Raw genomic sequence first — 27,999 nt, 5'->3', positions numbered from 1 at the left:
TGCATACGGTACGGACATGTGTGGGGCATAATAAACCTGTATAAAAATTAAGACGACTACCATTCAACTCATTTACTGTAATCTCATTTGTATAAAACATAATTCCTAAAATACTAGTCATACATATAAAGGTATCAAGTATTATTTTTCCATACTATACATTTTTTTGTAATTCCAAATATATTTTCCTTTTTATATACCGATTTCTGGATTTATGAAGCTGGCTTCTGTCCTCTATATGCTTTTGCTTTCTCTCTCAATGTTTTACGTAATATTTTTCCAGAGAGTGTTCTTGGTATTTCTGTGACAAACTCTACACCTCCTCTGAGTTTCATGTGTGGGGCAACTAGACCTACAGAGGAAAAGAAAAGTCAGGTGTTTATTTTGTACTTATTTTTCTCTTTTAACCAGCTATTCAAATGTGTACCAAGTGACTGTCCAATATACTTCCATATTGGATGCAATATAATATAATAAAATATTATTCTATAATGAATGATGCAATGACATTGTTCAAATCTCTTAATAATAACTAAGCAATGAAAGCCATTTAGCTTGTCCAGTATGTTTTTTTAATGGGTACTTGTCCAGATATATTCTATAGAATGCTGTTCACAACCTAACAGTAGTCAACTGTACCAGATGAATAAGTTGAGACTGTACTGGTATAAGTAAGTTTGACTGAGATATATTGAAACTTATTTTAATCATTCACAATACAATATCCTGTGAAAAATAGTTGAGAAAAGGCAGTGGCGGCCTCTGAAAGGTTCAAACCATCAACCAGACCTGTTAAGCTAACCTCCTTACCAATTCTGTAATCACTCATTTTAACATCAGATATCAGATTCTATATTTTATGTTATGCTTATTTGATCAGTTTTATGAGTCTATTCAGTTAGCTTAATCAACTAAGCTCAAGATTTCAACTAGGTCGGATCTGGACTCGAACCTCTTGTGAGGAGGGCTATAAAATAAATATACCATTGACAAATTCAACAAGTTCCTCTTCAGTAACTTCTTTTCCTGCTTTCTTCACAACATAAGCCCTTGGCAGCTCTCCAGCATCTTCGTCAGGTAAACCGACAACACCAGTATCAGCAACAGCGTCATGACGCAGCAAAACATCTTCTAGTGATGCTGGTGCTACTTGAAAACCTTTATATTTGATCAGTTCCTTTAGTCTGTCGACAATGAACAAATAACCATCTTCATCCTCACAGCCAATATCACCTGAAGTTCATGATAAAATAACTCATATAAACACTGATATAACCAAAATCCAACACAGTGTTACTTCCCCTTATCAGTACAGTCGACACTGCCACCACGTATAAATTGGGCTGAGTTATATTTTTCATTATCTTAATTTTGCTGTACATAGTTTTTATCTCAGTAGTTAAATATTATAAATTTTGCTTGTAAAATGGGCAAAAAACTAAAAAAAAATGCAGTAACACTAAAATTACTTTTTTTTTCTGGTGTTGTGACGTGCACCTGCTAAAAATGTAAACAGTGAAAATACTTGACGGTATTTTGAATACAGTAAGAGAATTTGACGAATGGCATACTGCAAAATATAGATACCAGTACATTAAATACCTTCATTGTGTTCTTAAAGGTTGTGACATAAATAACGTCAATTTGCCTGCAAATTATGGCAAGCATTTGATTTACCAGGCGTTGCCAAGCATGTTGCCATTTTAGGATCACATGGTTATACCATCGTCACGTGATTTGCTTGAAGGCAGGGGTGATTGTTTGACAATATTCCTGCGCAGAGGCTGTGATATAACTAGAGATTGTTTTTCACAAAAAACCTATGTCTTCCACCACTTACCATGCAGAAATTGTAAAATGTCACAAATTAAGGGCTAAAACTCCAGGGAAAACCACTGAACATTGTCTAAACAGATATGTAACTTGTATACTTTTACCTCCGACGGTTTCGTCGGGGGACCAGCTCAAAATATACCATTTTTGTGAGCTCAGGACAGGTATCAGAAAATGCCCAAACTTGTTATATGCAGTAGGGTGCTGGCAAAAACTTAGCTGGTCCGACCTGGGGAGCTGTGAGAATTGCTCCAAAGGTGTCGTTGGACTCAGTGAAGATAGTTCTTGAGTTTGACTGCCTTGACAGCTCTGAAAAGTTCACATTTTGAAAATATTATCAGACTTTGACCTTGCCCCCTAGCGGAATGGGTTCGAACCCGACTTGGCCTGTTTTCTCTAGGTACTGGCTTGCTCTTTGCAACAAGGTATCATTTATTAAAATCAAACATCAGGTTATGAAGGTATGACTCCTCTGACAAGGCCGGACCCTCTATTTTATAGATGAAGTAGTATGCATATTTTCATGAAAAATGATATATTTTGAGACAGTCCTCTGATGAAACCGTCGTTGGTAAAAATATACAAATTACATATCTGTTTAGAAAATGTTTAGATTTAATTTATAAAAGTTCTTTCATTAAAATATCTTGTGTTTGGAACATTCTACAATTATTTGAAGTTAAAGAAAAACACTGACAAATATGGAAATACAGCTTTTATCCTAAATTAGGTACAGACGAACAAACAGATGTTGTGTTTTTTGTCACAAACATTCAGATATTGTCATTTTCTATCAAAACAAGTTTTTATTTGCAGTTATTTATCCAAAATAAAATTTTAGAAGCACATTTTTCTTATTGGACTGGCAAGTAGCAACTAGCAAGTGACAACTGGCAACTAGCAACTAACAACTAGCATGTCGTGACCAACATTCCATATGTTTCTATGGTTCAAATCATTGTTTAAGTTTTTCTGTATAGTACCTATTGTATTTCATTTACATATTGTAGTCAGTTAAGCCACTGATTAAGCTACTAATTGTTCTTGGGTTTTGTACCAGTATAAACTGGGTTTCCAGAAACATATGTCATGCTCTCACATGAATCAGAAGTGGATGATGTCTTATATGTGGCATGACCTTTTTATTTGTCACAAAGAACTCTTGCTTACCTTATCAGAAATATAATTCCAGAAAAAATATCCATTTTTTCCTAGAATACTTTTGCTGGTTATTATGCAAAACATTTGACAGTGGTCTAGAACATGTTTTATTCCATTTAAAGAATGACACTGACAAATGGTCTATAAAGATATAAATAAAAACTGAATACCAGTTTTGGCCCAACCATCTTCTGTGAAGAAGTTTTTAGTTTCTTCTGGTGCATTGAGATAGCCAAGGCACACCTGAGGTCCTCTGATCCAAATTTCACCTTCCTGGTTTACACCACAAGCCTTGCCTGTGTCTACATCTACTATCTGAACATATACATATATTTAAATTAGCTTCATGCATTTAACATCTATCAGCTCCTAATTGATCTTTGAACTATTGAATTTCTGAAAATGATTTTCATTTGTCTTAAAAATGTTCAGCCAAAAGCTATGACTTACTGTAACAACATGTAAAAGAAGCATTTTTTATTTACCATAAACTGGCATATTTATAGCTGTGAACTGAAATTCCAACAAACTAATTTTTAGTGTGAAAAAACAGACTATACAGAATGTTCATCTTATGATATCACTACATGTTTGTTGCCTAGCTCTTTCTTAACTTTATAACAGAACTTATGACCTCTATATTGGTCAGACATTTTCATTGTTGAACTCATAACATTGATATTGGTTGTCGATTTTAACCATTTAACTAAGTCTAGTGCAATATAGAAGACCATATGACATCTAAAACAGAGGTTATAAGTTCTAATCTCCAAAATAAGTTAGAGCTTTTTCTTGCAATAAGGCATATCACCTTAATCTCCACCAAAGGAAGGAGTTTTCCCACTGATTTGTATTTAAATGTGTCCTTCCCATTTACATGTGTTACACCAATTTCTGTCATTCCATATCCTGAAAGACAAGAAAAACACCAAAAGTCAAGGAATAAAAGTTATTTGGACACTCATGAATGTAATATACATGTATACCAGAGATAATGATGTCACGGTTTCAAATATCGAGGTCATAGATCCTGGACTCTCTGATTCAAATGGAAAGATGTCACGTGATCATTTTGCTGTGATATTTGACGCTAAAGCTTCCAAACCACCCCCAGTACGAAAAACTGTGTCGTACAGGAAATTACGTTCGATCGACATTGACTCATTTCGAGAAGACATACGAAGAATAGATTTCTTTAACACACAATGCACTCCATCTGATACTGATATCGATGAATTTGTGGAGGAATATTCATATCAGTTAATTTCTATAGTAGACAAACACGCCCCTTTGACTACCAAGACTATTGTGTTAAGACCTTCATGTCCTTGGTATACCGAGCAACTCCACAAAGCAAAACATCAGAAACGAAAATTAGAACGGAAATGGCGTGAAAGTAAGCTCACAATCGATCATCAAATTTACCGAACACAGTGTGCTGAAGTGAATAAAATGTTAAAACAAGCTCGTGTTGAATACTATACAGGCAAAATTGACTCAGTGGCAGTGATCATAAGAGTTTATCAAAGATTACCAAAAATCTTCTTGGCGATACAAATCAGGTGATTTTACCATCACAATCATCTCCCACATCTCGCACAAGATTTCAGTGACTTCTTTATTGGAAAGATCGAAACAATCAGAAACGATATAGCATCGCAAACACAATCTGTATCTGATTTAGATGACATAGAAACTGAATACACAGGTATATGTGGTTATGTAGAGTTTACTCAAGCCTCAGAAGACGAAGTGAAATCAATTATCAAAAAGTCAGCCGAACAAATCATGCGAACTAGATCCTATCCCAACATGGTTATTAAAGAATGTCTTGACGAACTAACACAGTGATAACAACAATTATGAATGCATCTCTAGATGCTGCGTATGTGCCCAAAGCGTTCAAACATTCACGAATAAGACCTCTTCTAAAAAAGCCAAGCCTAGATTCTTATGTCCTAAAAAACTATAGACCTGTGTCAAACTTGCCGTTTCTGTCTAAAATCTTAGAAAAAGTGGTAGATGTTCGAATTGAAAATCATCTGAGGAACAACGAACTCATGAAGTAATCAATCTGCTTATAAAAAATTCACTCAACCGAAACCGCCCTATAAAAGTTCAAAATGACATTCTTCAATCGTTGGATAAGAACAATGTGACTATTCTTGTGTTGCTTGATCTCTCTGCAGCATTTGACACTATTGACCACGGGACGTTGATTCATCGCCTTGAACGTCACTTTGGTGTTACAGGCAAGGCCACTCGCTGGATGAGGTCATACCTTAGTGACCGCTACCAAGACCGTATGCATAGATGGCGAGCTATCACAACCAGTGCTATGAAGTACAGTGTACCCCCAAGGGTCTGTCCTGGGGCCAAAGAACTACACAATGTACACAAAACCAGTCGGAGCTATTGCAGAAAGCCGGACTGAACAATCATTTCTATGCGGACGATTCGCAGTTATATCAATCCTTCAAACCATAAATAAAATGTCTATTGAAGAGACCATTCATCGCGTTGAAAGTTGTTTAAAGGATATAGTAAGATGGATGAATACTAACATGTTGAAACTCAATGCTGAAAAAACAGAATTAATCATATTTCATCTGAACACAAGACACAATCTGTTTCAAACATATCTGTGAAAGTGGACGGCTCTGAAATCAAACAATCAGGCAGTGTCAGGAACCTCGGTGCTTTCCTGGATTCGAACATGAGGATGGAGCAACATGTGAATAGTGTGTGTAGGAATTCCTATGCACAGTTGCGGCAAATTTGTCACATCAGACAATATATAAACCGCAAACGCAACCAAATCTCTAATCAACTCTCTTGTTACATCACGTTTGGATTATTGCAACTCTCTTCTATATGGAATTCCAAAACGGTCAATGAACAAACTGCAATATGTCCAAAACACGGCAGCTAGAATCGTAACCAGAACATCCGATACGACCATATAACGCTGTTCTGCGTGAACTTTCATTGGCTTCCTGTGCAATGTAGGGTAGAATACAAAATTATAACACTACATATAAGGCACTCAAAGATCAATCACCAGCCTATGTAGCGAACATGCTAGAAATATATACACCATCAGAAATCTGAGATCGCAGAATAATGCATTAAAACTAGTGGTGCCCAAATGTCGAACAAATACGATTTGTGACAGGAGCTTTCAGACAGCTGCTGCGAGGTTTATGGAATGCCCTCCCATCTGGCATAAGAGAGTGCAAGACCGTGCAAAGTTTCAGAAAAGCGCTAAAGACGCATTATTTCATACAATTCTTTGGCAACTAACATCTCACTGATTACCGGACTTATAATGTAGGTACTTTGCCGGCCAATTAATTACTTTAATTAAGAACTCCAGTGTGACAGAATAATGTTGCGGTTGTTTTTTTCTGTGGGATGATCATGGATGTCTCGGACGTTTAGGTAGGGATTGACCCAATCATCCGGGACGGTTTGCATTGCTGTGAGCATTTCGCAGACATCATACCGTTTAATCTGTCTGTTCAAAATGTAAAGATATCTTCTGTTCTATTCTGCTCTGACCTGTGTCTTTGATAAGTCAGTTAATGTTTTATGATATTGTATTTTTGTTTCATGTTTTGATCTGCCTACCTTCCAATTTAAAATGCTTGGTATCTTATTACCGTAATGTAATTTTAATTTCTTTTATAATAGTTCAATTCCCATTTTTTATTGAACATTATATAAATGTTTTTTATGTAAAGCACTTTTGAACGTATTTTTATATGAAAAGAGTGCTATATAAATGAGGTATATAATAATAATAATACCGGCAGGTAGATTATGTGGCTGCATTACAACAAAAGTTCCAATACAAAAACATAACGTCCAAACAAAGTAGTTCTTTATGCTGCATCTCAGAAGTCTTAAACAAATGGGCCAAGTGGCCCTAGGTCGCTCACCTGAGTAACACACCATAACAGGGTAAACATATTTGACCTAGTGATTTCATGGAGACAAATATTTTGACCAATTTTCAAGATTTTCCTTTAATCTGACCTACTGACCTAGTTTTTAACCCCACATGACCCAGTTTCAACCTTGAACAAGAGATGATCAAGACAAACATTCTGGTCAACTTTCATAAAGATTGAGTAACAACTGTGGTCTCTAGAGTGTTAAAAAGATTTTTCTTTTATTTGACCCGGTGACCTAGTTTTTGATCCCACATGACCCAGTTTCAAATCTGACTGAGAGATGATCAAAACAAACATTCTGACCAACTTTCAAAAATGATTAAGTCAAAACTGTGGCCCCTAGAGTGTTCACAAGCGTTTCCTTTGATTGGACCGGACAACCTAGTTTTTGACCCCACATGACACAGATTCGAACTTGACCTACAGATGATCAAGACAAACATTCTGACCAACTGTCATAAAGATTGGATCACAAATGTGGCCTCTAGAGTGTTCACAAGCTTTTCCTTTGATTTGACCAGGTGACCTTTCATAAAGAATGAGTCAAAACTGTGGCCTCTAGAGTGTTCACAAGCTTTTCCTTTGATCTGGCCTACCAACCTAGTCTCAACATTACCCAGTTCAAACTTGACCTAGAGGTCATCAAGACAAACATTCTGACCAAGTTTCATAAAGATTGGGTCACAAATGTGGCCTCTAGAGTGTTCACAAGCTTTTCCTTTGATTTGACCAGGTGACCTAGTTTTTGAACCCACATGACCCAGATTCGAATTTGACTTTAGAGATCATCAAGAAAGATATTCTGACCAATTCTCATGAGTTTCAAATTAAAATTGTGGCCTCTAGAGTGTTCACAAGCTTTTCCTTTGATTTGACCGTGTGACCTAGTTTTTGATCCCACATAACCCAGATTTGATCTTGATCTACAAATCATCAAGACAAACGTTCTGACCAAGTTTCATAAAGATTGAGTCAAAACTATGGCCTCCAGAGTGTTCACAAGCTTTTCCTTTGTTCTTGCCTACTGACCTAGTTTTTGACACCACATGACCCAGTTTCAACCCTGGCCTAGAGTTCATCAAGACAAACATTCTGACCAAGTTTCATAAATATTGGGTCACAACTGTGACCTCTAGAGTGTTCACAAGGCAAATGTTGCCGGACGCCGGACAATGACAAGTCACAATACCTCACCTTGAGCATGAAGAAGAAGGTGAGCTAAAAAAAGGAATTTTAATACTATTACAATATTCAGATGGAGGCATTCATGACAGGTGCACCATATATTTCTATTGTTACATGTTTAGCACAAATTCCTTAAAAATAGGTCAGCAGTGGTCTAGAGACAACCGATTGTGATGGGACTTCATCTCCTGACATGTCATGCTGAAAATCCGTACTGGGTCAAAGATTATAAAACTAAGTTAGAAGTACAGTCTATGAAAGCGGATTTGTCATCGATCAACTTCGTTATTAAGCTCAGGAGCAGCCAGTCAGATTCTCTAGTCTTGAGACTGGTCTCCAAAGTCAGTTTTATAACCATGGATACGGAACTAATTCTTTCCAAGTGGTTAAGGTTGCTGACTTTGAATCACTTGCCCCTCACCGATGTGGGTTCAAGCCCCACACGGCGCATTGAATTCTTAATATAAGTAAGCCACCATCCTGGATACAAAAGGTCTGTGGGTCTCCCCGGGTGCCCCACCATGGTGAAATAATGGACGGAGGTTCACTTGGGGTCTTTCTCCACCATGAAAAGCTGGAAAGTCGTTGTATGACCTATAACTGTGTCGGTGTGATGTTAAACCAAATTTTTCCAGGAAAAGGACATGAGGGAGACTCGAAATGCTACAAGCTTTCTCCACTATAGACTATACTACTTGTTTTAAGACCAAGAGTTACCTTGGTTAATACAGGGTAGTTTCAGCTTGGTTTTTACAACATCTTCTATTTCCTTGCTAAGTGGGGCAGCACCGCAAACTGCACCCTTCACCGAGGATAAATCATACTCTGACACTTTTGGATACTTAGCAAACATTACCATTATAGGTGGTACAGTCTGTATGGTGGTTGGCTGAAAAATATTAAAGTGTATACTGTCAAAGACCTTAAACAAGTAAGAAACTCTCAAAAGAACATAGAATATAAGGATATGTAGAAGCATTATCTGCTGCATTAGTCATTAAAGTACAATGTCAATGACAAAGGAAATTAGAAGGAATTTAATCTAGTAACAGTTTTTTTACCTGTACTTATTCTCATGAGTTTACCTTGTATTTTTCTATCAATCTGAGATAATCATCAGGTGTAAACTTCCTCATGATAACAAGAGTTGCCCCTAAAAAATGGCTGTACAATCCACACACATAAAGTCCATACATGTGGAACAGTGGAAGAAACATAACCAGGTGATCATCTTTTGGAATCACTGGTTCAGTACTGTAAATATAACAATACAGTACTATCACACAGTTTTCAAACAGGTAGAACAGTACAAGAAACATGATCAGGTGATCATCTGGAATCAATAAAATATAACGATACAATGCTAACACACAGAGTGCCTACATGGTGAACAGTGGAAGGAGTACTGAATCAGGTGATCGTCTCCTGAATTAGAGTTACAGTACTAAAACAAGGAGCTGCGTTCAATAAATGCTTGATGCCCCCAGTGGCATCCTTGTTGATACAAAGCAACCAAAGTCCAAAACGGGGTCAAGGTCAAACTGAAGTCAGGTGATGTCTGAAGATGAGGAATGGTCACAGGTTACATCTGCATTAGTATCAAGTCATTCTAGTTAGGGGTATTGATGCTAGACGAAACGGTCCCATTTGGTTAACCTCGTATGGACGGACGGACGAACAAACGGATGGACGGACAGGACAATCACTATATGCCTCCAGCATCAGTAGATGCCGGGGGCATAATAATATGAAACAAGGCAGTCTGAAAGACAGCAAAATCCCCTGCCACTGTTATGGATGGTGGAATGGTAAACCTTTAACCCTGAACTGTGGCCTTGACCTTGAACTGACATGGCTGACTCGTGAAATATGCACATCGTCTTGATGAGGTGATTATTTGACCAAAGTTTCATGAAAATCCTTCAAGGGGTTTAGAAGATACAGAGCTCAAACCTTTGACCTTGAGTTGTGACCTTGACCTTGAGCTGACATGGCTGACTCATGAGTTCTTGATGAAGTGATCATGAGAGCCAAGTTTGATGAAATCCTTGAAGGGTTTTAGGAGATACAGAGTGGACACAAAATTGAAGGCTCAAACCTTAGACCCTAAGGTGTGACCTTGACCTTAAGCCTGCATGGCTGACTCATGAATTCTGCACATCGTCTTGATGAGGTGATCACTTGACCCAGGTTTCAAATGAATCCTTCAAGGGGATTAGGAAATACAGAGCGGACACAAAATGGAAGACTCAAACCTTTGACCCTGAGTTGTGACCTTGACCTTGACCCAACATGGCTGACTCATAAGTTCTGCACATCCTCTTGTAGAGGATAATATATCTGATGTCATATCATCAAAAATCTCTGATTTCTGTAACGCAGTGTAAGTTTATTTCTGAGTGAACAAGTTGCTAGCTTAACTGTGCACTAACATAACTTATATTCTGTTGAAAAATGGCATTATACCTGTCTCAAGAGAACAAACAATGATTTTAATAAAAAATATCCATTTACATTTCAATAGGTATAATCTAGGGGAATGCCAACAAAAACTTACTTCATTATCAATGTGTTTGCTACTGTAGCATAGTGTGAAACCATTACAGCCTTTGGGAACCCTGTTGTCCCTGAAGATGACATAAAGGCCACAACATCTTTTTTTGGATCACCAGAAGGGGTTGTATACTGTCCATCAGAAGATTCTATCAAGGACTGGAATGTCACATGACCCCCTGCAGCCTCTACATCACCAAAAACAATCACCTGTAAAATATCACAAAAGAATCATGATGATCCTAAATCTCACACCAAAGTTTGACAGAAAAAACAGGTGAAATCTTTATAGAAAATAACTAAATATAAAATAATATAGTAAAACTAGCCTCATTCCATGACGGCCACGAATTCCAAACAGGGTCATATCTGTGAATAGATTTGAAATTTAAGGCAAGCAGTTTCTGACGTTTTTCCTAAAGAGTACCACTAAATATATACATTGTAAAGGGAGAAGTAGGGCAATGCATTTTGATCAGTTATTTGAACGATCTAGATAGAGGGTTAAAAATGAAATGTTTGAGGCATTTTAGACCTCAGGCCAGCGGTTTGTCACATAATTTTTTGAAATTTCCACTATGCCAGAAGTAATTTGAACTTTGTCCATAGTGCAGTCATTCATTTCATCTTATTATAAAAATTATACAAAAATGTATACTTACACAATCCTGATTATACAAGAAACTAATATTTCCCAGGGTTGTTTCACTTAAACACATAGAAATTCAAATTATAACACCAATGCCATTTTGCTACATGCAAAAAGAGGGGTTGTTTCCTAAACAAGAGGGCCTTGAAGGCCCTGTATTGCCCACACAACCCAGTTTTTATTACAGATAATATAGTATCTAATTTTACCTAGATTTCATTAAAACCGTGTCTGATGTAAATTAGCTAGATCATTAGTAAAGTTTTCCTTTGAAAATGTGGCCTCTAGAGCATTAACTAGGTCTTTTCTCTGACTTAATAACCTAGTGACCTAGGTTTCAGACCTGGAGGACCCAGCCTCATAAAGACATACATTCTGACAGGTTTCCATGCAAATCAAGTAAAAAACTAGAAAATGCTTTTGTAAAAAAGTGCATGTCTCCCCCAATGCAAAGTCCTATAGGCAAGAAGTCAATAGGGGTCAGGAGGGAAAGTCAAAGAGACACTGATGGTTGGCTGCAATAGGGATCATCTACTTGGCATGTCCAGTCATCCCGCTAAATTTCAACACTCTTGGCCTAGTGGTTCTCAAGTCACTGTTCAGGCTCCTGTGACCTTGACCTTTGATCAAGTGACCTCAAAATAAATAGGGGTCATCTACTCTGCATGTCCAATCATCCTATTAAGTTTCAACATTGTAGGTCAAGTGGTTCTCAAGTTATAACCAAAAAATGATTTTACATGAACAGGCCACTTTGACCTTGACCTTTAATAGACTGACCCCAAAATCAATAGGGGTCATCTACTCTGCATGTTCAATCATCCTAAGAAGTTTCAACATTCTGGGTCAAGTGGTTCTCAAGTTATTGATCGGAACTGGTTATCAATGTTCAGGCCCCTGTGACCTTGACCTTTAACGGAGTGACCCCAAAAACAATAGGGGTCATTTACTCTGCATGAACAATCATCCTATGAAGTTTCAACATTCTGGGTCGAGAGGTTCTCAAGTTATTGACTGGAAATGGTTTTCCATGTTCAGGCCCCTGTGGCCTTGACCTTTAACACAGTGACCCTAAAATCGTTAGGGGTCATCTACTCTGCATGACCAATCATCCTATGAAGTTTCAACATTCTGGGTCAAGTGGTTCTCAAGTTACTGACCGGAAATGGTTTTCAATGTTCAGGCCCCTGTGACCTTGACCTTTAACGGAGTGACCCCAAAATCAATAGGGGTAATCTACTTTGCATGTACAATCATCTTATGAAGTTTCAACATTCTGGGTCAAGTGGTTCTCTAGTTATTAATCGGAAATGATTTTCCATGTTCAGGCCCCTGTGACCTTGACCTTTGATGGAGTGACCCCAAAATCAATAGGGGTCATCTACTCTTTATGACCAATCATCCTATGAAGTTTCAACATTCTGGGTCAAGTGGTTCTCTAGTTATTGATCGGAAATGGTTTTCAATGTTCAGGCCCCTGTGACCTTGACCTTTGATGGAGTGACCCCAAAATCAAATGGGGTCATTTACTCTTCATGATCAATCATCCTATGAAGTTTCAACATTCTGGGTCAAGTGGTTTTCTAGTTATTGATCGGAAATGGTTTTCAATGTTCAGGCCCCTGCGACCTTGACCTTTGACGGAGTGACCCCAAAAACAATAGGGGTCGTCTACTCCAGCAGCCCTACAACCCTATGAAGTTTGAAGGTTCTAGGTCAAATGGTTCTCCAGTTATTGCTCGGAAATGAAATGTGATGTACGGACGGACGGACGGACAGGGCAAAAACAATATGTCTCCTGGGGGAGACATAATTAGGCCTCTACAATTGAACAAGGTTATTCTATGATTTCATCTTGTTACCTAGTTTTGACCTCAGATAAACCAATTTCAAAGTTGACCTAGATTTTATAAAGACACAACATTCTGGCCATGCTTCAAATTAATAAAAGAGAAAATACAGCCCGAAGAGTGTTAAAGTTTTTCAATGATTTGACACAGTGACCTGGTTTTTAGCTTCAGATGACCCAGTTTAAACATCAACATGATTTTATTGAGACAAAACATTCTGACAATGAAAGTTTAATTAACATTGGGTCAAAATTATGACCTCTAGATTAGTGATAACAGTTAAAATTTTAACTATGCACGATAGAGCCCACCTACATAGCTAAATAGAGCACAGATCTACAGATCACAGTATCATGATTTTGATCCCTGGGCGAGGCGTATGTTCTCCTTAATGATTTGATAAAAGATATTATGTCCAAAGTCATTTCCTTTACTGCAATACTGTTGAAAAACAATGCTAAACTCAAAACTAAAAACAATGCACAATGTACTTTGAGCACATGGTGATCACAACATCTCACATGACATTACTCTCGGATCATCAATTGTTTATATTGGGAAAAGTGGCCATGTCCCCTGAAAATTAACATGAACAAGCAAATTAGATGAATTGGTATCCCTGCCGAAAGGATTTGAGGTGAGTAATGGCAAAAAAAATATATCCGGCAAAAAGTTAAGGCTGTTACTATAAAGAAGCAAATAATTTCACTTAGTTTAGTCAAAATCAATTTAACAAAAAAAGGGAGTGTTTTAAGTGTACATAATAAATGTATGTTATGTTGATCCTGACTAATGAAATTATTTTGAATGGAATTATGTTTACTGTAATAAGCTTGGCATTTAGAATTATATAGTGTTTCTATTTAACATGAACATTTGAACTTTAAAGAACAGATGTCCTTAAGAGAGCAAGTAAGATATCTGGAACATGGCTGCTGCAGGGTGGGTGTGGATGTTGATAGTTTGAGCATTTTTTAAAAAAGAGTGTCATGATGACCCTGGATCGCTCACCTGAGTAATATGAGCTACATGTTTCAAATGTCAAACTGATGATAAAAAATTTAAGAAAGTCAGTAGGCCACATTCATGGTCAATGAAATTCAGTTTTATGATTTGTGTGCAAAAAACTGTGTCTGACATCAAAATTTCAAGGCTGTATCTTAAAAAACAAGAAAGTAGGTCAGTAGGTCAAGGTCATAGTCAAGTGACATCATATTACATGGGGTCAACAGGTAATTATAATTAAACAGTCTAGGAAATAGGATCAGATGATTTTTTAAGTATTTTTCCTATTAACTCACATAATAACTAAGTGACCCCAGGGCAGGGCCTCTTTTAATCCCAGGGACATAATTTGAAACACTTTTGGTAGAGGACTACTAGACAATGCATCATACCAAATATCAAAAGCCTAGGTCGTATGGTTTCAGACAAGAAGATTTTTAAAGCTTTTTCCTATATAAGTCTATATAAAACTTGGGACCCCCAGGGCAGGGCCTCTTTTCACCCAAGGGGTACAATTTGCACAATTTTGGTTGAGGACCATAAGACAATGCTACAAACCAAATATCAAAGGTGTAAGTGTTGTGGTTTCAGACAAGAAGATTTTAGAACTTTTTTTCCTATATAAGTCTATGTAAAACTTGGGACCGCCAGAGCGGGGCCATATTTGACACTAGAGGGATAATTTGAACAATCTTGGTAAAGGACCACTAGATGATGCTACATACCAAATATCAAAGCCCTAGGCCATGTGGTTTTGTACAAGAAGATTTTCAAAGTTTTCACTATATAAGTCTATATAAACCATGTGACCCCCGGGGCAGGGCCATATTTGACCCTAGGGAGACAATTTGAACAAATTTGGTAGAGGACCACTAGATGATGCTACACACCAGATATCAAAGCCCTAGGCCCTGTGGTTTTTGACAAGAATATTTTTAAAGTTTTTCCTTTCGGTTGCCATGGCAACCAGAGTTCTGCATGGAATTCAATTCTTTGAACAATTTTGAAAGGGGGCCACCCAAGAATCATTCCTGTGAAGTTTGGTGTAATTCTGCCCAGTGGTTTTCAAGAAGAAGATTTTTTTAGAAATTGCTGATGCACGACGGACATCAAGCAGTCACAATAGCTCACCTTGTCATTTTTTTTTTTTGTGTGGGGTTGGGGGGGGGGGGGGGGGGGGGGGGTTGACTGGATGAGGATACAAAACTTGACCTCTGACCTGGTGACCTTTAACCTGGTGACCCCAAAGTCAGTAGGGGTCGTGTACTCAATAAGTACTATTAGCATGTGAAGTTTGAAGGTCCTGGTTGCAGTGGTTTCCTGAGTAAAGTGCCTTCATGCAAAAAGTTAACGTTGTGACGAACGAATGAACTAACGAACGGCCGGACAGTTGAAAACTAATATGCCTCTCTTCGGGGGCATAAAAAACATTGGTGTGTGTGTGTGTGTGTGTGTGTGTGGGGGGGGGGGGGGGGGGGGGGGGGGGGGGCGGAATGCATGATCGGGTTGGTGGGTATGACTGGGTGGAGTAGCGAGGTGGGGGAACAGTACAACTTTGCGTTGTTGAGAAATCTTCATGGAAGGTTTGAAAAAAATTTAAAATAAGGAATGAATTTTTTTTTTTTTTGGGAGTGGGGTGGTTGGGAGGGGGAGGGTGTGTGACCAAGGCAAGAAGGTGACCAGGTGTGGGTACACAACTTCACATGTTTATAATAAATGTTCATGGTAAAGAATGAAAGAATTTTATGAAATCCAATGGTAAGTTTGTTATGTACAAATTTGTGGATTTTTAAACAATTAAAAGGCAATAACTCTGGTTAGTAAAGAGATCCAGACGAAATTGTGTGTGCTCAACCACATTATGGTGATCTAAATTCAGTTAAAGTTCCATAGTTCTAGGTCAAATATATCACAAGTTATGAAGCAGAAATTGCCATATTTATAGTGCCCTATATAGTTAACACTAGAAACTTCTAAGGGCCATAACTCTGGTGTCACTTGAGCAATCTGGCTGAAACTTGACGGGCCGCATAACCCCATAGTGGTGAAGATTTATATGAAGTTTTATTTAAATATTCCCAACCACTTCCTACATATGACTCCGGACGGACGGACAATGCCAAAACTATATCTCTCCGACTTTCGTCGGGGGATAATAATAAACTTGAGAAAGGTCCATGAAAAGACACTTCCATGCAACTTTGGTGAACATGAATCAAGCAGTTCATAAAAATACTTGCTTTTTATACTGTCAGTATAGCGCAGTCAAGCAGAACCACTTGAAAAACTTTGCAGAAGGCCAATTTATAATTTAGTGATCTTGAAGGATCCGCGTCAGAAAAGTCAAATTAAAGTAATTTAGTATATACAGTAATTTACTTTAAGTCCTTATTATTACCTTTAGAGCATCAGCGGTACTGAGATTTTCAATGGCAGCTGACACTTTTGGAAGTAGTTCTGGTATAGTGATCACATACTTCGTGTTACACTGTTCAAACACTTTCTTCAAATCATCTAGAAAATAAAAACATTGAAACTGTATTTGTCTGAAAAACAAACAAAATAAATCTTATACTGTAAATACTTAGGTTACTGCCTACATTTCTCAGCATTTTTTTCCTTGCCATGCAGATTGCCAAGGCATCTCCTACTGAGAAACAATGTAAAATTCACTTTAATCTTTAACTTATTTGAGCTGCGCCATGAGAAAACCAACATAGTGCATTTGCAACCAGCATGGATCCAGACCAGCCTGCGCCTCCACGCAGTCTGTTCAGGATCCATGCTGTTCACTTATGGTTTCTCTAATTGCAATAGGCTTTGAAAACGAACAGCATGGATCCTGAAAGATTTTCAAAGTTTTCCTATATATATAAGTCTATATAAACCATGTGACCCCCGGGGCGGGGCCATATTTTGACCCTAGGCAGATAATTTGAACAATTTTGGTAGAGGACCACTAGATGATGCTACACACCAGATATCAAAGCCCTAGGCCCTGTGGTTTTGGACAAGAAGATTTTTAAAGTTTTTCCTTTCGGTTGCCATGGCAACAGAGTTCTGCATGGAATTCAATTCTTTGAACAATTTTGAAAGGGGACCACCAAAGGATCATTCCTGTGAAGTTTGGTGTAATTTTCACCCACTGGTTTTCAAGAAGATTTTTTATAAATAATTATTGTTGACGGACGACGTATGACGGACATCAAGCGGTCACAATAGCTCAACTTGTCACTTCGTGACAGGTGAGCTAAAAATATCAGTATTTAACAAGATAAGTTTTGTATACCTGTAGTGAACAGAGGGTTCACAGGTTGAAAAGTAGCAGATATCAGAGCAGAGGCATAGAAAGAAATCAAGTAGTCCGGACAATTTGGTGACACAACAGCTATGACATCATCTTTCTTAACTCCAAATTTCTGAAGTCCAGCTGCTGTTTTTTCTGTCCTGTCTATTATATCGGCATATGTAAAACTTTCCTCAGTTGCACCATCAACCTAAACAGAATTATATTAAATTGAACTAGTAATAACAACAGCATGAATGAATAAAACTTAATGTCAGACATTATGAAGGTATAACTTCCTTTTGTTGTAATCATTCTAAAGTGATTTCATTTAGATAAATCGTCCAAGAAAATGCACTGGACTGTGACGATTTTGGCCCAACAACAAAAAAAACTAGAACTGTCACAGAAGTGACTCATACCCCCACCATACGGTCTTGTCACAGAAGAATGGCAATCATAAGTAATCTTAAAAATACTTAGAATAATATAAAAATGTCTAAAAAGCTTAACACTTAAAAAGTAGTTTACTCGTCTTTGGAGTACTTCATCCTGGGTTTCCACATATAAGTAATACTAGTATAATTATGTGCCCTGGATGAGGGATGAGGTAAATATAAAAAATCTCTAATATTAGAGATACACTAAAAAAGTGAATACAAAAAGTGTCTTACTGACCCATGTTACCACAGAAAAATGTATTTACTTATTACACAGGACTGATAATAAACAAGAGGACCATGATGGTCCTAAATCGCTCACCTCTTCCCACATGATCCAGTTTTGAGTATGACGTCGTTTTTTCTATTATTTGACATAGTGGCCTAGTTTTTGAGCTCATGTGACCCAGTTTTGAACTTGACCTAGATATTATCAAGATAAAAATTCTGACCAATTTTCATGAAGATCCATTGAAAAATATGGTCTCTAGAGAGGTCACAAGGTTTTTCTATTATTTGACCTATTGACCTAGTTTTTTAAGGCACGTGACCCAGTTTCAAACTTGACCTAGATATCATCAAGGTGAACATTCTGACCAATTTTCATGAAGATCCATTCAAGGGTATGGCCTCTAGAGAGGTCACAAGGTTTATCTATTTCAAGACCTAGTGACCTAGTTTTTGATCGCAGTTGACCCAGTTTCAAACCTGACCTAAATATCATCAAGGTAAACATTCAGACCAACTTTCATACAGATCCCATGAAAAATATGGCCTCTAGAGAGGTCACAACGTTTTTTCATTATTTGACCTACTGACCTACTTTTTGATGGCACGAGACCCACTTTCGAACATGACCTAGATATCATCAAGATGAACATTCTGACCAATTTTTATGGAGATCCATTCACAAGTATGGCCTCTAGAGAGGTCACAAGGTTTTTCTATTTTTAGACCTACTGACCTAGTTTTTGACCGCACATGACCCTGTTTCGAACATGACCTAGATATCATCAAGATGAACATTCAGACCAACTTTCATGAAGATCCATTGAAAAATATGGCCTTTAGAGAGGTCACAAGGTTATTCTATTATTTGACCTACTGACCTAGTTTTTGATGGCACGTGACCGAGTTTCAAACTTGAACCTAGATATCATCAAGATGAACATTCAGACCAACTTTCATACAGATCCCATGGAAAATATGGCCTCTAGAGAGGTCACAAGGTTTTCCTATTATTTGACCTACTGACCTAGTTTTTGACAGCATGTGACCCAGTTTCGAACAAGACCTAGATATCATCAAGGTGAACACTCTGACCAATTTTCATGAAGATTTCATGAAATATATGGCCTCTAGAGAGGTCACAAGGTTTTTCTATTTTTAGACCTACTGACCTAGTTTTTGACCGCACGTGACCCAGTTTCGAACTTGACCTAGATATCATCAAGATGAACATTCAGACCAACTTTCATACAGATCCCATGAAAAATATGGCCTTTAGAGAGGTCACAAGGTTTTTCTATTATTTGACCTACTGACCTAGTTTTTGATGGCACGTGACCCAGTTTCGAACTTGACCTATATATCTTCAAGGTGAACGTTCTGACCAACTTCATGAAGATCTTATGAAATATATGGCCTTTAGAGAGGTCACAAGGTTTTTCTATTTTTAGACCTACTGACCTAGTTTTTGAAGGCACGTGACCCAGTTTCGAACTTGACCTAGATATCATCAAGGTGAACATTCTGACCAATTTTCATGAAGATCCATTGAAAATTATGGCCTCTAGAGAGGTCACAAGGTTTTTCTATTTTTAGACCTACTGAACTAGTTTTTGATGGCACGTGACCCAGTTTCGAATTTGACCTAGAATTTACCAAGATGAACATTCTGACCCATTTTCATAAAGATCCCATGAAAAATGTGACCTCTAGAGATGCCACAAGGAAAAGTTTACGCACGGACGGACGCACGGACGCAGGACGACGGACACTGCGCGATCACAAAAGCTCACCTTGTCACTTCGTGACAGGTGAGCTAAAAAGTTAGAAAAATACCAAAAATATTGAAAATCTAAAAATAGGATTTCTAAAAATAGACTAATTCCTGGAATTCAAGGGGAAGAAACTCAGTATAAAAGTTAAAAAGAAGTTACTTCCCTTTGGCTCTAAGCCAATCAGAATGAGATATAGTGAAAATACATCAAAATCAACCTTAAATTCTAAGTAAAAGGGGACATAATTCAAGAAAAATTGGTGTCAGAGTTGTGCACCTTGTGTCACATGATGTGGGTGATGAGGTGGAACACCTATTTTAAGTTTAATTCTAATCCATTTAGTAGTAACTGAGATACAGTGAATATACATCAAAATTAACCTTAAATTCTAAGTAAAAAGGGGCATAATTCATGAAAAATTGGTGTCAGAGTTATGCACCTTGTGTCACATGATGTGGGTGATGAGGTGGAACATTTATTTTAAGTCTGAATCAAATCCATTTTGTAATAACTGAGATATAGTGAAAATACATCAAAATCAACCTTAAATTTAAAGTAAAAAGGGGACATAATTCAAGAAAAATTGATGTCAGAGTTACGCACCTTATGTCACATGATGTGGGTGATGAGGTGGAACACTATTTTAAGTTTGAATGAAATCCATTTAGTAATAACTGAGATATAATGAAAATACAACAAAATTAACCTTAAACTCTAAGTAAAAGGGGACATAATTCATGAAAACTTGGTGTCAGAGTTATGCACCTTGTGTCATATGATGTGGGTGATAAGGTGGAACATCTATTTTAAGTTTGAATCAAATCCATTTAGTAATAACTGAAATAATAGATTTCGGGATGCGACGGGACGGGACACGACAAAACTGACTCCTATATACCCCCCTCCAAACATGTTTGGTGGGGGTATAAAAAAAACAGCAAAAGGCTCAAATAGGTCATATATTACTTATTGTCAATGTAAGACTTAAGAAACTTACAAAAGTTACTTCCCTTAGATATACAGTCAAACCTGTGAACAAAGACCACTCTTCGGAACAAGCAAAAGTGGTCTTTGTTCACAGGTGGTCGTTATTCGGGGGGGGGGGGGGGGGGGGGGTCACTTCTCAGTTAGCCATTATCATGCTGATAAAAATTATTTTTACAGCTTCTTGCTTTCTTTATGTTTTATGTATTAATTCGGCCGGTGCAAACTTGCAAATTTTCAATCAAGCAGTAATTATTGTTTTCTATAATGAGAAAGTTGTGAAAATTCAGCGGATTTCAAATATTTTCATGCCGAAACGGTCCAGCTTGGTCGTTATTGGGGGGCAAATGTGACCCTTGGGAATGAATTAGGCCGGTGGCTGGTCACGGTCGCCAGATGGTCGCTATTCACGGCCTTTTTATGAGCATTTTTCTACAGGGGGGGACCAGAGACCGGTCGTTGTCGACAGGTGGTCACTATTCACGGGTGGTCGCTAGCACAAGATGGCTGTACTTACCTGCTAAAAAATTTGGAAAGAAGAACAAGACAATGAAAACCAATATACTAATGTATATACTAAGTATGTATTTTAGATATTTATCACACATATATGGTCAATGTAAACTAAACAAGGAGCTGCGTTCAATAAACGCTTGATGCCCCCAGTGGCATCCTTGTCGATAGATTTTGCACCTAAGTCCAAAACGAGGTCAAAACAAGGTCAAACTGAGGTCAGGTGATATTTGAAGATGAGGAATGGTCACAGTTTACATCTGTAATAGTATCAATTCATTCTTGTAAGGGGTATTGATGCTAGACGAAACGGTCCCATTTGGTTAACCAAGAGATGGCCCATATCCTTAGGACGGTCAGCACATATTTATGCAATCTCGCCAGGCATATGTATGTTTTTGACAACACAGAAAATGACGTCACTCGACCTTCAGCTATTTCCGGAAGTAAATAAAATGAAAGTAGAAATGCTAAACTTGAAAACGAAAGCCGCATTTTGATTCGTAGATAGTCAGGGGTTACGCGCAGGGGTCACAACGTCTAAATGTATGCGCTTCTTTTTTTTTTTTTTTTTTGCTATTTGGGAGCCAATTTTCAGCACTTTATTACGAATTGAAATTACCTGGGCTTTAGTACAGCATGTCAGCTTTTAATCTATGAAACAAGAGCTGTCACTAATGGTGACAAATGCCCCCACAGCACCTTGACCTTTGACCTGGTGTCCCCAAAGTCAGTAAGGTTGGTGTACTCATAAAGTACTATCAGCATGTGAAGTTTGAAGGTCCTGGGTGAAGTGGTTCGCGAGTAAAGTGCCTTCATGCAAAAAGGTAACGTTGGCCCCTGTGACCTTGACCTTTGACCTAGTGACCCCAAAGTCAGTAGGGTTGGTGTACTCATAAAGTACTATCAGCATGTAAAGTTTGAAGGTCCTGGGTGCAGTGGTTCACGAGTAAAGTGCCTTCATGCAAAAAGTTAACATTGGCCCCTGTGACCTTGACCTTTGACCTGGTGACCCCAAAGTCAGTTGGGGTGGTGTACTCAATAAGTACTATCAGCATGTGAAGTTTGAAGGTCCTGGGTGCAGTGGTTCGCAAGTAAAGTGCCTTCATGCAAAAAGTTAACGTTGGCTCCTGTGACCTTAACCTTTGACCTGGTGACCCCAAAGTCAGTTGGGGTGGTGTACTCAATAAGTACTATCAGCTTATGAAGTTTGAAGGTCCTGGGTGAAGTGGTTCGTGAGTAAAGTGCCTTCATGCAAAAAGTTAACGTTGGCCCCTGTGACCTTGATCTTTGACCTGATGACCCCAACATCAGTAGAGATGGTGTAATCAATAAGTACTATAAGTATGTGAAGTTTGAAGGTTCTGGGTGCAGTGGTTCGCGAGTAAAGTGTCTTCATGCAAAAAGTTAACGTTGGCCCCTGTGACCTTGACCTTTGACCTGGTAACCCCAAAGTCAGTAGAGATGGTGTACTCAGTAAGTGCTATTAGCATGTGAAGTTTGAAGGTCCTGGGTGCAGTGATTCGCGAGTAAAGTGCCTTCATGCAAAAAGTTAACGTCGGCCCCTGTGACCTTGACCTTTGACCTGGTGACCCCAAAGTCAGTAGGAATGGTGTACTTAATAAGTACTATCAGCATGTGAAGTTTGAAGGTCATGGGTGCAGTGGTTCGCGAGTACAGTGCCTTCATGCAAAAAGTTAACGTTGTGACTAACGAACGAACGAACGAACGAACTAACGGACGGACAGTTGAAAACTAATATGCCTCCCTTCGGGGGCATAAAAATATTTGAGCTCTGGATAAACAGAAATCCCACAGGGGTCCGTAACGGACCAAGTGTACATTGATAATTTTGGAACTTCATCAAATCGCAAATGCCTCAGATGTAAGATATAACCGTATTTGAGAGCAGCAGACCTAGACATTTCAGAAATATTTTCAAAATAAGTTTCGTGTAATAAATGTTGTTTCTACGGAAGCGTGAAAGGGCCATCAGACGCTAATACGTTTTAGTACGTTAAGGCTGCGGAAAGGATATAAAGCGACCTAAGTCCAAAATGAGGTCAAGGTCAAACGGAGGTCAGGTGATGTCTGAAGATGAGGAATGGTCACAGGTTACATCTGCATTAGTATGAAGTCATTCTAGTTAGGGGTATTGATGCTAGATGAAACGGTCCCATTTGGTTAACCTCGTACGGACGGACGGACAGACAGGATAATCACTATATGCCTCCCGCATCAGTAGATGCTGGGGGCATAAAAATAGCATTTCTTACCCATCATAATAATATTTATTGGTTACTGTTTAGTTTCATACATTTTTATTGATAGGTTCCTGTAAATTAATACGGTCTACATGGCTTATACGATATACATGGCGCTGACCCTGTGACCGGAAACCAGAATATTAGCCAGTCAAATGCAAGCACAGTAGATGGCGCCACTGTAAGTTGGTTTAAATAGGCAAAAAAGCTGTTGTCAGAAATTGTTTGAAGCTCTTGGAGTATAGATCATATAGAACATAGGCTGAATTAATATCTGGGATTTTGGACAAATAACTATTCTTTCCTGACTCTACAGTGTATAGAAAACTGTGTCATAGATTAACATACAGTCTACAGGACAGTTTGTTTGTTTGTTTGTTTTGGGTTTAACGCCGTTTTTCAACAGTATTTCAGTCACGTAACGGCGGACAGTTAACCTAACCAGTGTTCCCGGATTCTGTACCAGTACAAACCTGTTCTCCGCAAGTAACTGCAAACTTCCCCACATGAATCAGAGGTGGAGGACTAATGATTTCAGACACAATGTCGTTTATCAAATAGTCACGGAGAACATACGCCCCGCCCGAGGATCGAACTCACGACCCCGCGATCCGTAGACCAACGCTCTACCTACTGAGCTAAGCGGGCGGGTACAGAGACCAAGGTCTACAGACATAGGTTCTAGACACTTATTGAATAAATTATGGGGAATATAGGATAAAAGATCAGCGAAACAAAAATGCGAAGTAATCTATATAGATAATATAGATATATAGATAATATAGGATAGAGACCTATGCCATAGACCTTTTATTATTTTATTATATGCCATTTAATTCATAGTAATTTATATCCTTCTAACTATTGTAGAAATTATTTGTCTCAAATCATTTAGGGTTCAGAAACCCATGCAAATTTATAGTACATGTATAAGTGTTTTTTGAAGTTAAATACTGTAGGCCACAGACAAATTGATATACCATAATTCTAGTTGATTTATTACATTCATTTAATATTTCTTGAATCATTGGTTAACCAAAATCTAGATTGTAAAGAGGCTAGAGAAAAACTGTATATAATCTTACAACAAAGACTGCCCAATACATGTTACACAAAGATATGCACTCCTATTTCTTTCATTTTTTTTTTGCAGAGTGGGAGGTGAGGCGAGTTGGGGAGGGGTATAAGACAGAGAGGCAATGGGGATAGGAGTTGGGGAGGGGTGTAGGACAGGGAGGCAATGGGGATGGGAGTTGGGGAGGGGTGTAGGACAGGGAGGCAATGGGAATAGGAGTTGGGGAGGGGTGTAGGACAGGGAGGCAATGGGGATGGGAGTTGGGGAGGGGTGTAGGACAGGGAGACTATGGGGAGGGGTGTAGGACAGGGAGGCAATGGGGAGGGGTGTAGGACAGGGAGGCAATGGGGATGGGTGTTGGGGAGGGGTGTAGGACAGGGAGGCAATGGGGAGGGGTGTTGGGGAGGGGTGTAGGACAGGGAGACAATGGGGATGGGAGTTGGGGAGGGGTGTAGGACAGGGAGGCTATGGGGAGGGGTGTAGGACAGGGAGGCAATGGGGAGGGGTGTAGGACAGGGAGGCAATGGGGAGGGGTGTTGGGGAGGGGGTAGGACAGGGAGGCAATGGGGAGGGGTGTAGGACAGGGAGGCAATGGGGATGGGTAAATCCTAAATAAAATCTCAGGAGCACAACGTAAAACCAACAAGAAACCCAATTACAGTGACATATAAAAGAGAACTATACAGAAGTACACTTTGAAACTTTAAACAAACTTATATTGTGTCACAGTTGGGCTTAAATATCAAATAATCATCATAGCACAAACTTGAACTACAGGTGCCTCCTACTCCTGTTGCTGTACATGGTTTCATGACTATAATAAAATATTTTTCAAGATATTGATCTTCAACACAAACTTATAAGCACTTCGTGTTTTTTTTAGCTCAGTGAAATCCAAAAAGAACACCAGGTATATATACAAGTATGCCCACGGGCAGAATGTCGAGCTCGCCATCTGTCAAGTGTGACCCTGACCTTGGACCTAGGGACCTGGTTCTTGCGCACGACACTCCATCTCATAGTGGTGAACATTCATGTCAAGTTACATTAAAATCCCACCATGCATGAAGAAGAAATGCTCCAGACAAACTTCAATTTGACCTTTGACCTCTAACAGTGACCTTGACCTTTGAGATGAGATAGGAACATGGGGTTTGTGCATGACATGCCTTCTCATTGAGGTTAACATTCATGCCAAATATAAACAAGATTGGTCCATGCATGTCAAAGTTATGGTCCAGACAAAATCAGACGGACTCACGCAAGCATGGACGGACGGACGCACATACACCGAAAGTGGTGACTATATCGAGCTCACTGCAAGTGGGCTCGACAATAACAATCAATATATGTTTATGACTCTAGGTCAAGTGCATTTTGAGATACATGGGACACAATCTTTTGGTTTTTGACTAAGTCAAGGGCCATAACTCTGGTCTGGCTGAATGATATCTGTAACAAAACTTAAGGTGCACAACTTCACATGCTGAATAATATTCATGTAATTTTTTATAATCCTGGTTCAAATAGTTTTTGAAAGACTTAAGACACAAACTTAGGCCATTTTTATGCATATTTTTAACTAATTCAAGGGCCTTAACTCTGGTCTTGCTGTGTGAGATCCCCATTTAAACACCAGGTGCACAACTTCCCATGCTGTTTACAATCCTGTGAGGTTTGGTAACTCTGGGTCAAATACTTTTTGAGATATGCATGCCACAAATTTGGATGATGAACAGATGGACAGACAAGGACAAGTGCCCCCCACCCCCCAACCCACACACAAATGGGCTTACAATTGACAACTTTACATTCATGAACAAAATATAACAAGATTTGAAATAAAGCTTCTTTGCATTATAAATGATGTTTACGAGAAGTGGGAGGTATTAAATATTTGTCTCAACTGAAACGAAATACAGAATATCCTACTTTTTATAGGACATTGACTTGTACTCTAGATTTAAGATATAGGACAGATTACACGCACAAATAATTTGCAAAAGAATTTACACTCAACATATTAAATAAAGCCCTGTTTTGAATAATACAAGGCAAATTATAGTAAATAGTAAATCAATATGTGTATTAATAGCTATCACAGTTATTTTGTTATCAACTGCAGGAATGGAACTTTCTTTTCATCATCAAATAATGTCATTGTAATTAAGACACACAAAAAAAATATTGCACCTTATTATCTTGCAAATTAAAGAACTGCAGGAAGCTATAAATGTACCATACATTCTAACTAATAACTGGCACAACGGTGTAACTGCTGAATCTACACAACAGCAGAACTCAACACAACAATAGGACTGTTGAAATAACACAACAGAACTATTTCATCCACACAACAGCAGAACTGTTTCATCAACACAACAACAGAACTATTTTATCAACACAACAGAACAGTTGAAACAAAGTATTTCAGCGAGCTTGATCCCTACTTTCTCAAGTTTTAGAGTATGTTAATTTCTAGAATAAAGACTACCAATTTACAAAAAAAATTGACTTAAGGCATGCATTTACAAAGTTATCTAGTATCTGTAATAAATCTTACTATTGCCACTTTACTGCCATCATGCTGCTTCATATACCCAAGCAAAAATTGTCCAAGATTTATTATTGGAATATCCTCTAATTTAAAGGCCATTTTGTCAGAAATAAGAAGAAATTCAGCTACCAGTAGTACTATTCTTTTCTTTAAATCAAACACTGCACTGTTTATCAATTACATTACTTGATTTAAGTTTAGGTAACATGATATTTTACTGGTATAATAAACTTTTTTCAAGGGCAAAATATTTAAAGGAAGCATATATTTGATATAAAAGGGTAACTCATCCATTCAGGCGTAAGTAGAAGCTGTCGCATACATTTATATTTACAGTTAAACCTGTAGATTATAGCCACATTGAGGAATGCTAAAAATGGTCTTAATTTGCAGGTAATCTTAAATATTTGATTATATTCATAAATTAAAATAATCTCCAAATATTTCTGCAGGAAACTAGCTATCACCCAGGGTATTTAATACCCAAGAGACAACATGTTCTTAACTATTGGGTTTGTAAGTGATACTCCACAGAAATATGCGGGGACAGTATGATGAAAAATGGTGATGGGGGTGGGGTTGGGAGTAGGGGGATTGAATCGTTACATCAACCACTAGTTTATAGCCTAGATCAACATTAAAATCTAATGACCCTACATAGAATTATCTGACCACCTTATAAGTA

At 38.2% G+C, this 27,999-nt stretch overlaps 1 protein-coding gene across 1 annotated transcript; it reads right to left on the bottom strand.

The window, feature by feature from the left end:
* Positions 1–57: 57 nt before the first annotated feature.
* On the bottom strand, positions 58–27,530 carry LOC123563937 (uncharacterized). Its single transcript, XM_045357111.2, has 10 exons — positions 27,321–27,530; positions 17,482–17,689; positions 16,591–16,706; positions 10,693–10,898; positions 9,221–9,389; positions 8,853–9,024; positions 3,806–3,903; positions 3,165–3,309; positions 985–1,233; positions 58–352 (listed from the first exon to the last, which is right to left on the bottom strand). Exons 1-10 carry the CDS (start codon positions 27,411–27,413, stop codon positions 213–215), a joined length of 1,596 nt encoding a protein of 531 aa, XP_045213046.1. The 5' UTR covers positions 27,414–27,530; the 3' UTR covers positions 58–212.
* Between the last annotated feature and the right edge of the window lie 469 nt (positions 27,531–27,999).

The sequence above is a fragment of the Mercenaria mercenaria genome, chromosome 2 (genome assembly GCF_021730395.1).
Source record: "Mercenaria mercenaria strain notata chromosome 2, MADL_Memer_1, whole genome shotgun sequence".
In the NCBI taxonomy this organism is placed as follows: Eukaryota; Metazoa; Mollusca; class Bivalvia; order Venerida; family Veneridae; genus Mercenaria; species Mercenaria mercenaria.
The sequence above is the reverse complement of the archived record's forward strand: the minus strand, read 5'-3'. Positions and strand labels throughout refer to the sequence as shown.

Bases quoted from the DNA above. Each gene is read 5' to 3' on its own strand.
- LOC123563937 (XM_045357111.2), bottom strand. From the start codon at position 27,413: ATGGCCTTTAAATTAGAGGATATTCCAATAATAAATCTTGGACAATTT. The intron at 16,707-17,481 runs GTATACAAAACT...TTTATTTTCTAG, and splicing joins GAACCCTCTGTTCACTACAG to ATGATTTGAAGAAAGTGTTT. The intron at 9,390-10,692 runs GTAAGTTTTTGT...TTATATTTACAG, and splicing joins GCAAACACATTGATAATGAA to TACTGAACCAGTGATTCCAA.